This window comes from Phascolarctos cinereus, unplaced genomic scaffold (genome assembly GCF_003287225.1).
Source record: "Phascolarctos cinereus isolate Bilbo 61053 unplaced genomic scaffold, phaCin_HiC Scaffold_4;HRSCAF=312, whole genome shotgun sequence".
Classification (NCBI taxonomy): Eukaryota; Metazoa; Chordata; class Mammalia; order Diprotodontia; family Phascolarctidae; genus Phascolarctos; species Phascolarctos cinereus.
In genome coordinates, this window is record NW_027555847.1 from 51,368,843 (window position 1) to 51,381,043 (window position 12,201).

The 12,201-nt window shown below is 39.0% G+C and overlaps 1 protein-coding gene across 1 annotated transcript in view; it reads right to left on the reverse strand.

Moving 5' to 3' along the window:
* Nucleotides 1–3,482: 3,482 nt before the first annotated feature.
* Nucleotides 3,483–12,201, reverse strand: part of OXTR (oxytocin receptor) — a 37,856-nt gene continuing 29,137 nt past the window's right edge. The window contains exon 3 of the mRNA XM_020973794.2: nt 3,483–6,022. Within this exon, the coding sequence (XP_020829453.1) occupies nt 5,775–6,022 (248 nt within the window). The 3' untranslated portion in view covers nt 3,483–5,774. The remainder of the gene's footprint in view (nt 6,023–12,201) is intronic.

The following is a 12,201-nucleotide window of genomic DNA, read 5'->3' on the forward strand; positions in this document are numbered from 1 at the left end:
AGATACAGTAACTATCTTCCAACATCCTAAAGTCAGTCATGCACCAAAAAAACAAAACAAAAAAAAAACCATTCTGTTTGTTCTATTTGGTCTCACAAGACAAACTACTAGCAATGGATGAAGTGCAAAAACACAAATTTAAGCTTAAGATAAGGAAAAACTTCCAAGTGCTCAGAGCTATCCAAAATGGGAACATAGTGCCTTGGGAGGGAGGTTCATCTTATTGGGGTCTTTAAGTAAAGGCTGAATACCCAACTAAATCCTTTCTAACTCTGAAAATCTGTAAATAATGTTTTATAGTGCTTTGAGATCACCTCTAAAGGGTATTTAATCATCCCAAGAATCAAGAAAGAATTGATTGAATCTCATCTGAGTCCCCTCCGGTAGATCAGTGTACTCTTCTTTCCTTGGAACTATGTGCTGTGACTTCTTTTTTCCCAGTAGTCACTTACTCCAGCAATGAGGCACCTGTTAAGTTCCTTGGAAGACTATTCCCTTCTCTGTTTCACTCCCTTACTCATCCTGCCCATTCTGAATGGATACAGAGTGAGAGAGGGAAGGAACATTCATAGACTGATGGAATGACAGAATCTCAGAGTTGGAAGGGACCAATTCCTGGAACCATCCAATCCAACTCCTAAGGAAAAAAGAATCCCCTCTAGGACACCCCTAGCAAGTGGTCACCCAGCCTTTGCTTGAATGACTTGGTGATAAGAGGATCTAAGACTTAGAGCTGGAATGAACCTTAGAAGTGGCACAGAATCATACATCTAAAGCTAGAAGAGACCCCAGAGATCATGTAGCCCAACCACTTGATTTTAAACCCAAAGAAATGGAGATAAAGAGAAGTTAAGTGGTCATCTCTCCTCATACAGGCAGCAAATGACAGAAGTGGGATTTGGACCCAGATCCTCAATTCCAAATCTAGCACTCTCTCCACTGACTCAGATTGCTTCCATTGTTCTCTCTGAGCTTTCTCTTCTCCAGGTTAAACATCCTCAGTCACTTCAACCCATCCTCCTATGGTATGGACTTGAGGTCCTTTACCATTCTGGTCACCCTCTCCCAGATGAGCTCTAGTTTGTCACTGTCTTTTCCCAAATGTGTTGCCAACACTGAACACAAATGTCTAGATGTGGTTTTCTCAAAACAAAGTTCCACTGTCCTCTCACCTCCTTGTTCCTGGAAGCTGTGCCACTCTTAAAGAAGCCCAAGACGCCACCAGCCTTTTCAGGTAGGTTGGATATGGCTGGTTAAATAGGCTTTCATGTGGCACCCATGGCAAGAAGGTCCTGAGTTTAAGGTCCCTTAGATTAGCTCTCTCTGCGACACAGCCCAATAAAGCATGCTTCATCCTACTCATAGACTCTTTCAACATAGGGGAATGGGAAGAAGTGGCAAGCATAGTTAAGTGGAGAGAATACTGAAAGAGTAGTCTTATGTTTATTGTGTAACTTTGGGTAGGTTGCTTCTCTCTGAGACTCACTTTCATCATGTGTAAAATGAGGAGGTTGGATTAGATGATCTTGCGATGGTCCCTCCAGCTATAGACCCTACAGTGAAGGTATGTGGATGGCTCATAATGTGGTGGCTTCTTACATTTATGTTGATCAAAAGCTGCCACTTTAAGAGCAACATGGTGTAGTGGACCCAATGACAGAGTGGAGTCAGGGAAACCTGTGTTTAATGCTGCCTCTGACACTGACTAGTTGGGGAACCTTAAGACACTCACAATCTCTGTACATTGGGTCATTAATTTCCAAGGCCCTATCTATGAAGCCATAAAGCATGCTGGCCCTGGGAATTCCCACACAAGATGTTCTCTCTACCTACAGAATCACAGAGCCAGTCATCTTGATTTTTGTCTTGCCACTGGGCTTTAATGACTCAGGAAGAGAGAGTGGGGCTTAAAACTTTGCTCAACTCTACCTCCCTTGAAACCAATCCACACCCAAATCAAGACATCACCTCATGATGTCATTGGTTCTCTTAGAGAATAAAGGACCGGGGGACAGCTAGGTGGCGCAGTAGATACAGCACCGGCCCTGAAGTCAGGAGGACCTGAGTTCAAAACCGGACTCAAACCAAACACTTGGCACTTATTAACTGTGTGACCCTGGACAAGTCACTTAACCCCAATTGCCTAAAAAAAAAAGAAGAAAGAAAACAAAAAACAGAAAGAATAAAGGACCAGCAACAAGTGGAGCACAAATAAGGCTAGAAGTCAAGTGATCTGAGTTCTAACTCACTGAGTTCTAGGCCACAGAAGTTAGAGATAGAAGGGTCCTTAGTGATCATCTGTTTTATAGAGAAGAAAACATAGACACAGAGAAGAAAAACTGTTTGTCCAAGGAGACACTGGTAGTAAGCAGCAGTGGGAGGCTTTGAACCCAGGCCATAGAAAAACAGATATAGAAGGGACCTGAAAGGTCTTCCAGTCCAACAGTCCACATATATTACAAATCATTATACCACACAGCAGTGAGATCTTAAACAAGTAACTTCCCCTTTCCCAACCTCACTTTTCTTATCCTTAAATGTTAGGGGGAAACCCAGCATTAAGATGCTTGATGAATTTGTCAAGCCTTAAATAACTTAATAAGGTTTATTATTGTGTAAGAGGATACAGATCTCCAGAACATATGGACATAGGTAACCTGCAAAAGACTATAAAGGATACTCACATCATCATGTAACCTTGGATAAGTTGCTTATACCAGCAACTGAGTAGCATCAAACAATTATTCGAATGTTTCCTTAAAGATGCAACACTTTGTTGCATTGAGATTGCTATGTTGTATTAGTTCTGAGAGGGCAATCTGAAATTGGGAAGACCAATCCATTTATTTCTAGTTGAATTTAATTACACACCCTGGGAAACCAGGGACCTTGAAATGTTAAACAACTATGTCCTAAGGCTCCGTATGTTGCATTCACCCCATTCAAAAATAAGGAGCTCAAGCTAGGAGATTTCAGAGGTCCAGTCTTATGTTCTGTGATGTCATACAAGCCCATGGAGTTAGACAGAGATAGAGTGTCTACAGTGAAAGTCACACTAAACAAAAATCAGAACAAACCATGTTGCTTTGAATTAAACCCTGCCTCCCTGGGTCTCACTTTCTACTTCTTAGTACTCTTCAAAATGAGGGGCTCATCCTAGATGTTCTCTAAGTCCCCTTTCACAAATAACATTCAATGATTCTGCACACCCAGGATCAGAATGTAATCGACAGCAGGTGTGGCTCTGCAATATAAGATGCCAGGACTATGAAGTAACCAGAGGGCTCCTAAGGAATGTTGTGATTCTGACATACTAGAGAAGAGAGCTGGGAATGCGGCCAGCTCCCGCCCAGGGACACTAAAGCCAAGGCCAATTGGATAACTGAGGCAGCAATTTAAAAAATTCAACACACATACCCCCAAAGCCACCACAAATAATCCCTCTTGGAGGGAGGGGATTAAAAAGAGAAAGAGAGAGAACACACATGAGAAAAGACTTTATTAAGCATCTCATCTGTAAAGCAAATTACAAAAGAAGATTAATCAATATCATCAGGTAAACATCATCCTTTAGCAATACACAGGAATACCATGGTATGCATTTGGTAGGACAGAGATAATGGCCTCTCACTTAGCATGAAGCAAAGCATCATTTCTAAGCAGTTTCAAAAATCTAAACTGCCAAATAAGTCTTCAATTCCTACACTTACTTCATGAAATTTCTAACTTAGTTTTACCCCTAAATACATTACATTCTACAGAAGTAGATGCTGAAGCAAGCTGAGGACCTTCCCTCAACCCAACCTTCCTACCCCACCCCCAACCCAATGCACTGCCCAAGGGCACCTTAGGAATAGGTCAGTGGAGAGTCCTTCTGGCTCCCCTATCCCAGACTCCATTACCCCATTTTGCCAAATGCTCAATGCTAATTCCTCATATCCCTATCCCCCTCCTATTTCATTCCAACACTCAGACCTACTACCCGACTCTGAATAGTCATTGATCAGGAACTTGGCTGTTCGCATTCCTTGGATAAGCAGGATATCATCAACTTAATTCTTCTGACAAGATGGTAGCCTACTGGGCTGTGCCACTGGGCCTTTTATTGCTCCATAAGGTCCACTGAGATTTGCCATACCATCTGCCCTGCCACTATGCATTCTGGACCTTGGCCATTGCCATCCGACCTAACATTGCCCTCTAAGGATTCTTGACTGTTACCTACTCTGCCACTGCACCCTAAGTACCCCTGGGCCTTCCATCTGCCCTGCTATGTATGTCATTGCTCATTTTTAGAATATGGGATTCTTTAGTGCAGAGACTGTCACACTCTACTATTTATATCTTAGCACAGTGCTTGGCACATTGCATAATGCTTAATAAATGCTTTTCCATTTCATTTTGGTGGAATTTTCCATTTCTGTTCAGACAATTGAAGTTGAGCCCCATAATTTCGAAATCTAGCTATATTTAACATTTCAGTTTTGGTAATAAGATTAAAGATAAAATTCAAAGCAGGAACTGCACATTTCCTCCAGGGATATCTCTCTGAAGGAAGTTGAGCCCCATGTGTGTCTTCTCCAGAAGCTGGAAGCTAGAAAAAGAAAGAATCCTCCTCTCCCAAAGCTTCATCAACTCTACCCTTCATACAGGGATAGATTATAGAATTATCATTATTTTCACCAGTGGGGAGATTCTGTGCAAATGACTAGGCAAATAAAAGCCTGGAATGTTAATAGCCTTCAGCAATTCATTTGCATCCCCAGCTTCTCTGTAATTCACTTGTGTTTAATCAACTCTACAAAGCTGGTCATTTTTTACCAAGCTTCTGGCCTGTGTGCCTGTGCCAGATTGTCCAAGATGGTGATCATTGCTACATTAGCCCAGTAATGAATAACCCCTGGTTAATCAATACTCCAGGGCCAACTGTTTGCCTCTGCAGAACAGTAACATCCAGTCAGGATCTTTTTTTCCCCCTCAACCCTGCTAACATTGTTCTTAAAATCCTATGTTTCTTGTACCCAATCTTCCCTTCTCCTTCTACCCACATACCCTACTAACAATGAATTCCTCATTACAATGCTGGCAAGTAGCCCAACAATGAAAGACACTATTACCCTATATTTGTCCTATATTTACCTCAAACAAAAATGCACCATGCCTACATACATTAATTTTTGGTAGATTTTCCTTTTTTACAAAGATATATGCTTTCCTTGATACAGAGAAGTCCTTGTAAGGAAACTACCCAATATATAGTCTTAAAGAGTTGCCTAGGCCATTGAAAAATGAAGTGACTTGCCCAGGGTCACACAGACAGTATGTGTCAAAGGCAGGACTTCATCCTGTCATGGCCCTTCTGAGGCCAGCTCTCTTTCCACTATCTCAGGCTGCCTTCCATCTCAACAGAGGAGAATAAATGCAGGTCCATAGAAACCATTCTCTGATCAGGAATGAGGAGTAGGGGAGTTACGAATACTTTATGGGAAAGGCAGGAGAACTTGCCAGAAGGCCCAGAGGATTGAGTGGTCAGTAGATAGGAAGTGGCACAGAATGCCCATAGGGGATGACCACTTTGACTACTAGGTCTCTCCTTCTGGTGCCATATCCCCACAATGATAGGCCAGAGCTATATCTATATACAGAAGCTATGCTCACTTACACATATACATATATACATACATTCATACATAGACACCTATGGTGGGTCAGAAATTTCCTGCCAACACAAAGTTCAGCCCAGTGACCTTGGAACCCTAGGCCTAGTTCCTGCTTCACTCCCCAGTTGGCTGAGTGAAGCTCTTCAAGCTGGAGCTCTTATGGCTCAAGACAAAGGTGGAAGAGTTGCTTTTTTTGCTGGCACTGGTCTCACCTCCTGGGTTGGTCTTCAGGTAACTTGTGGAACAGCAGAGGAAACGGTGCACCAAGTCATGGAAGAGGTGGCCTGTGAACAGCATGTAGATCCAAGGGTTGCAACAGCTGTTAAGGCTTGCCAGGAGCATGGCAATGATGAACAGAGAGGCTGCAGAAAGGGTGACAGTAAGATCAAAGCATTAAGAGGGCATCGAGTCAACATGGCAGCCACAGGGCCAGCCTGAGGGAGGCAAAAGCACATGGGGTGCCCACCAGTTCTAGTACTCTCCTGTCTCCCTTTCTATGCCCCTCAGGCAGTCCTTGACACCTTCCTTTCCCACTCACCCAAGCCATCCCTGCATCAGCACCCAATCAAGACTCTAACACTGCCAAGCTAATCATAACTAAGCATAAACCTGTCACTCTTACATTCAGGAATGAGCAATGGTTCCTTATTGCCTGTAAAATGAAAAAAGGAAGGAAGGAAGGAAGGAAGGAAGGAAGGAAGGAAGGAAGGAAGGAAGGAAGGAAGGAAGGAAGGAAGGAAGGAAGGAAGGAAGGAAGGAAGGGAAGGAGGGAGGGAGGGAGGAAGGGAGGAAGGAAGGAAGGAAGGAAGGAAGGAAGGAAAGGAAGGAAGGAAGGAAGGAAGGAAGGGAAGGAGGGAGGGAGGGAGAAGGAAATAATCACCAACTCAGCCAAGTATTTAATTCTTTTCACAATTTGGTTCCCATCTATCTTTCCAGCTAATTTTAATAAGAAAAAGAAAAGAAAGTGTTGATCTGCTTTTCCCCTTTTCTGGTTTCTAAAAAAAACAACAACTGCCCATACTAAAAAGTAATAGTTACCTTTGAGAAGAGTGATAGGACCATGGTAGGATTCAGAGCTGAAAGTGAACTTAGAGAGTTCCACTCTCCCCCTCATTTTAAAGATGGGGAAACTGAGACCAAGATAGGGCAAAGGATGTATACAAGGTCTCACAGATAACAAGAAGCATGACCAGGATTAAAACTCGGGTTCTGTGCTTCAAAATTCAGCATTCTTTCTACTGTGTCAAAAATCCTGTAATGTCTGAGCAGGAAGAGATGTTAGAGGCTAACTGTTCAAACAATCAGAACTTATGAAGCACGTTCTATGTTCTAATCTATATTCTTTCTATTTCCACTGTGATCAGTGCTGGGAAAATAAAGACTAAAATGAAACAATTCCTGCCCTCAAGGGGCTCACATTCTATCTACTGAAACAACATACATACTTCTAATTACATACAATGTATGCATAAAGTCACTTTTTCAGAGGAGGAGAGCTCTCAGTACAACATCTATACTTATAATTATGTAGAATATATACATAGATATAGATATACAAAGGTACTCTTTTAAAGGAGGGTCGTGCTCAATGGAGGGAGATGAGGTAGAAGGTGGCACATAAGCTGAGCTTTGGAGGAAGCAAAGGATCCTACAATGTGAAGGTGAAAAAGGAATGAATTCCAGGTTGGGATGGGGGTGGATAGGAGGGTGAGAATCTAACTTCTGAATTTGATAGTAAAGGAAATTAGAACCCAGAGAAGGAAAGCAACTTGCTTAATGTTACCCTTCAATTAATTAGTACCCATGGTGGAAATAGTTCTTTTTCTTAATAATTAATTTATTTATTTTCACTTTTCAACATTCACTTTCTTAAGATTTTGAGTTTTATATTTTCTCCCCTTCATTCTCCTTCCCCCTCCCCCAAGATGGAGTGCAATCTGATATAGGCTCTACTTATACATTCATATGAAACATATTTTCATATTAGTCATGTAAAGAAGAATTAGAACTAATGGGAGAAACCACAAGAAAGAAGAAGCAAAACAAAACAACGAAAGAAAAGGGGAGCAAATAGTATGCTTCGATCTGCATTCAGACACCATAGCTCTTTCTCTGGATATGGACAGCATTTTCCATTGTGAGCCTTTTGAAGTTGTCTTAGATCCTTGCATTGCTGAGAAGAGCTAAGTCTATCAAAGTTAGTCATCACACAATGTGGCTGTTACTGTGTACAGTGTTCTCCTGGTTCTGCTCATTTCACTCAGCATCAGTTCATATAAGTCTTTCCAGGTTTTTTTTTTAAGTCGGCATGCTCATCATTTCTTATAGCACAATAATATTCCATCACATTCATATACCACAACTTGTTCAGCCATTCCCCAACTGATAGGCATCCCCTCAATTTCCAATTCTTTGCCACCACAAAAAGAGCTGCTATAAATATTTTTGTACATGTGGGTCCTTTTCCTGTTTTTATGATCTCTTTGGGATACAGCCCTAGAAGTGGTATTGCTGGGTCAAAGGGTATTCACAATTCTATAGCCCTTTAGGCACAGTTCCAAATTGCTCTCCAGAATGGTCAGATCAGTTCACAACTCCACCAACAATGCAATAGTGTTTCAATTTTCCCACACCTTCTCCAACATTTATCATTTTCCTGTTTTGTCATGTTAGCCAATCTGATAAATGTGATGTGGTACTTCAGAGTCATTTTGATTTGCATTTCTTTAACCAATAGTGATTTAAAGTATTTTTTCACATGACTATAGATAGCTTTAATTTCTTCCTCTGAAAACTGCCCTTTCGTATCCTTTGACCATTTATCAATTGGGGAATGACATGTATTCTTATAAATTTGATTCAGTTCTCTATATATTTTAGAATGAGGCCTTTATCAGAGGCATTGGCTACAAAATTTGTTTCCCAGCTTTCTGCTTCCCTTTTAATCTTGGTTGCATTGGCTTTGTTTGTGCAAAAACTTTTCAATTTAATGCAATCAAAGTCATCCATTTTGCATTTGATAATGTTCTCTATTGCTTGTGTGCACTTTCCTTCCCCATAAGTCAGATAGGCAAACTATTCCTTCCTCTCCTAGTTTGCTTATAGTATCAGTCTTTATATCTAAATCATGTACCCATTTTGACTTTATCTTGGTATAGGGTATAAAATGTTGGTCCATGTCTAGTTTCTGCCATACTATTTTCCAGTTTTCCCAACAATTTTTGTTAAATAATGATTTCTTAACCCAGAAGCTGGAGTCTTTGGATTTATCAAATAGTAGATTACTATAGTCATTGACTGTTGTGTCTTGTATACCTAACCTATTCCACTGATCCACCACTCTATTTCTTAGGTAGTACCAAGTAGTTTTGATGATTGCTGCTTTCTAATCCAATTTAATATCTGGTACAGCTAGGCTACCTTCCCCTTGTTATTCTGGACTTTTTGTTCTTCCAGATGAATTTTGTTATTGTTTTTTCTAGCTCTATAAAATAATTTTTGGCAGTTTGGTATGGTACTGAATAAGTAAATTAATTTAAGTAGGATTGTCATTTTTATTATATTAGCTCAGCCTACCCATGAGCAACTGATACTTTTCCAATTATTTAGATCTGACTTTGTGTGAAAAGTGTTTTGTAATTGTGTTCATATAGTTCCTGAGTTTGTTTTGGCAGTTGGACTCCCAAGTAACTTTAAATGGAATTTCTCTTTCTATCTCTTCCTGTTGGGCCTTGTTAGTAGTATATAGAAATGCCAATGATTTATGAGGGTTTATTTTATATTGTACAACTTTGCTAAATTTATTTATTATTTCAAGTAACTTTTTACTTGATTCTCTAGGATTCTCTAAGTATATCGTCTTGTAATTTGCAAAGAGTGATAGCTTTGTTTCTTTATCTATTCTAATTCCTTCAATTTCTTTTTCTTCTCTTATTGCTAAAGCTAATATTTCTAGTACAATATTGAATAATAGTGGTGATAATGGACATCCTTGTTTCACCCCCAATCTTATTGGAAATGCTTCTAGCTTATCCCTATTACATATAATGGTTTCGGATGGTTTTAGATAGATGCTGCCTATCATTTTAAGGAAGACTCCATTTATTCCAGTGCTCTCTAGTGTTTTTAACAGGAATGAGTGTTGTATTTTGTCAAATGCTTTTTCTGTATCTATTGAGATAATCATGTGGTTTCTGTTAGTTTCATTCTTGATATGGTCAATTATGCTGATAGTTTTCCTAATATTAAACCAGCCTTGTATTCCTGGTATAAATCCTATCTGATTATAATGTATTATCCTTGAGATAAGTTGCTGTAATCTCTTTGCTAATATCTTATTTAAAATTGTTGCATCTATATTCATTAGGGAAATTGTTCTATAATTTCTTTCTCTCTTTTGGCTCTTCTTATTTAGGTATAAGTATCTTATTTGTATCATAAAAATAATTTGGTAGGACTCCTTCTTCACCTATTTTCCAAAAAGTCTATATAGTATTGGAATCAGTTGTTCTTTAAATGTTTGATAGAATTCACTTGTAAATCCATCTGGCCCTGGAGATTTTTTCTTAAGCAGTTCATTGATGGCTTGTTTTATTTCTTTTTCTGAAATGGGGTTAAGTATTTTATTTCCTCTTCCATTAATCTGGGGGGCCAATTTATATTTTTGTAAATATTCATCCATTTCACTAAGATTGTCAAATTTATTGGCATACAGTTGGGCAAAAATAGCTCATAATAATTGTTTTGATTTACTCTTCATTGGTGGTGAATTCACCCTTTTCATTTTTGATGTTGGTAATTTGTTTTTTTCTTCTTTTTTTAATCAAATTAACCAAAGATTTATCTGTTTTATTGGGTTTTTTTTCATAAAACCAGCTGATAATTTTATTTATTACTTCAATAGTTTTCTTAATTTCTTAATCTCTCCTTTAGTTTTCAAAATTTCTGATTGGGTATTTAATTGGGGATTTTTAATTTATTCTTTTTCTAGCTTTTTTAGTTTCATGACCAGTTCATTGATCTGTTCTTTCTCTATTTTATTCATGTAAGCATTTAGAGATATAAAACTTTCCCTAAGAACCATTTTCAAGGCATCCCATAAGTTTTGGTATGTTGTCTTATTGTTGTCATTCTCTCGCATGAAGTTATTGATTGTTTCTATGATTTGTTGTTGGTCCACTCATTCTTTAGAATTAAATTATTTGGTTTCCAATTAATTTTTAGTCCATCTTTCTATGACCTTTTATTGCATGTAATTTTTATTGCATCATGATCTGAAAAGGATGCATTTAATATTTCTGCCTTTCTGCATTGGATTGTGATGTTTATATGCCCTAGCACATGGTCAGTTTTTGTGTAGGTGTCATGCACTACCAAGAAAAAGGTATATTCCTTTCTATCCCTATTCAATTTTCTCCAGAAGTCAATCACATCTAACTTTTCTAAAATTCTATCCATCTCCTTAACTTCTTTTGTGCTTATTTTGTGCTTAAATTTATCTACTTCTGAGAAGGGGAGGTTGAGGTCCCCCACTAGTATAGTTTTGTTATCTATTTCTTCCTGTACTTCCCTTAACTTCTCTTGTAAGAATCTGGATGTTATACCACTTGATGCATATATGTTTAGTAATAATATTACTTCATTGTCTATGGTACCTTTTAGCAAGATGTAGTTTCCTTCTTTATCTCTTTTAATTAGATCTATCTTTGCTTTTGCTTTGTCTGAGATCAGGATTTCTACCCCTACTTTTTTTTTTAACTGCAGCTGAAGGATAATATGTTCTGCTCCAGCCTTTTACCTTTACTTTGTGTGTATCCCTCTGTTTCAAATGTGTTTCTAATAAACAACATATTTTAAGATTATGGTTCTTAATCCAGTCTGCTATTCACTTCTGTCTTGTGGGAGAGTTCTTCAAATTCTCATTGGACCAGCCACTGCACTTGGGCTTCAATGCTTCTCAGACCCATGACTCTATCAACATGAGGTCTCCTTCCACTGGTACAGATCATGACCCCAGATGGACAACTTAGTAAACAGTCTTCAACAATTTCTCTGGCCAAGTAAGCTGCCACCCCATGGCCAGACTGATGATGAATTATTCCAACAAGCAATGATTCTAGAGTCATAGTACTTGGGCTCAAATCTCACCTCTGACATTATCTTCTCAGGAAATCCATGCAACTCCTCCCCCATGTCTCAGGTTTCTCATCTTCAAAATTAGGGGAAGTTTTATTAGATTTCCTCTAATTTCTCTTAGAACTTCACATCTGTGATCCTAAGGTCTAAGGGAGATATCTAGTCCAAAATGGCTTTGGACCTCAGTTTCTTCATCTGTTAAATGAGAGGTTTTGACCAGATAACACCTTAGGTCCCTTCTAGTTCTAAAGCTATGACTATATGAATAAGGTTTTATAGTTAGGGCTACCAGATGGGGCTATTAAATTTGTTGTTGTTGTTTTTGTTGTTGTTACTGTTTAGTTGTTTGGTTGGGTTTTTTTCCCCTGGCAACAAGAACCAGAGCCTTATAACAACTATGTACACC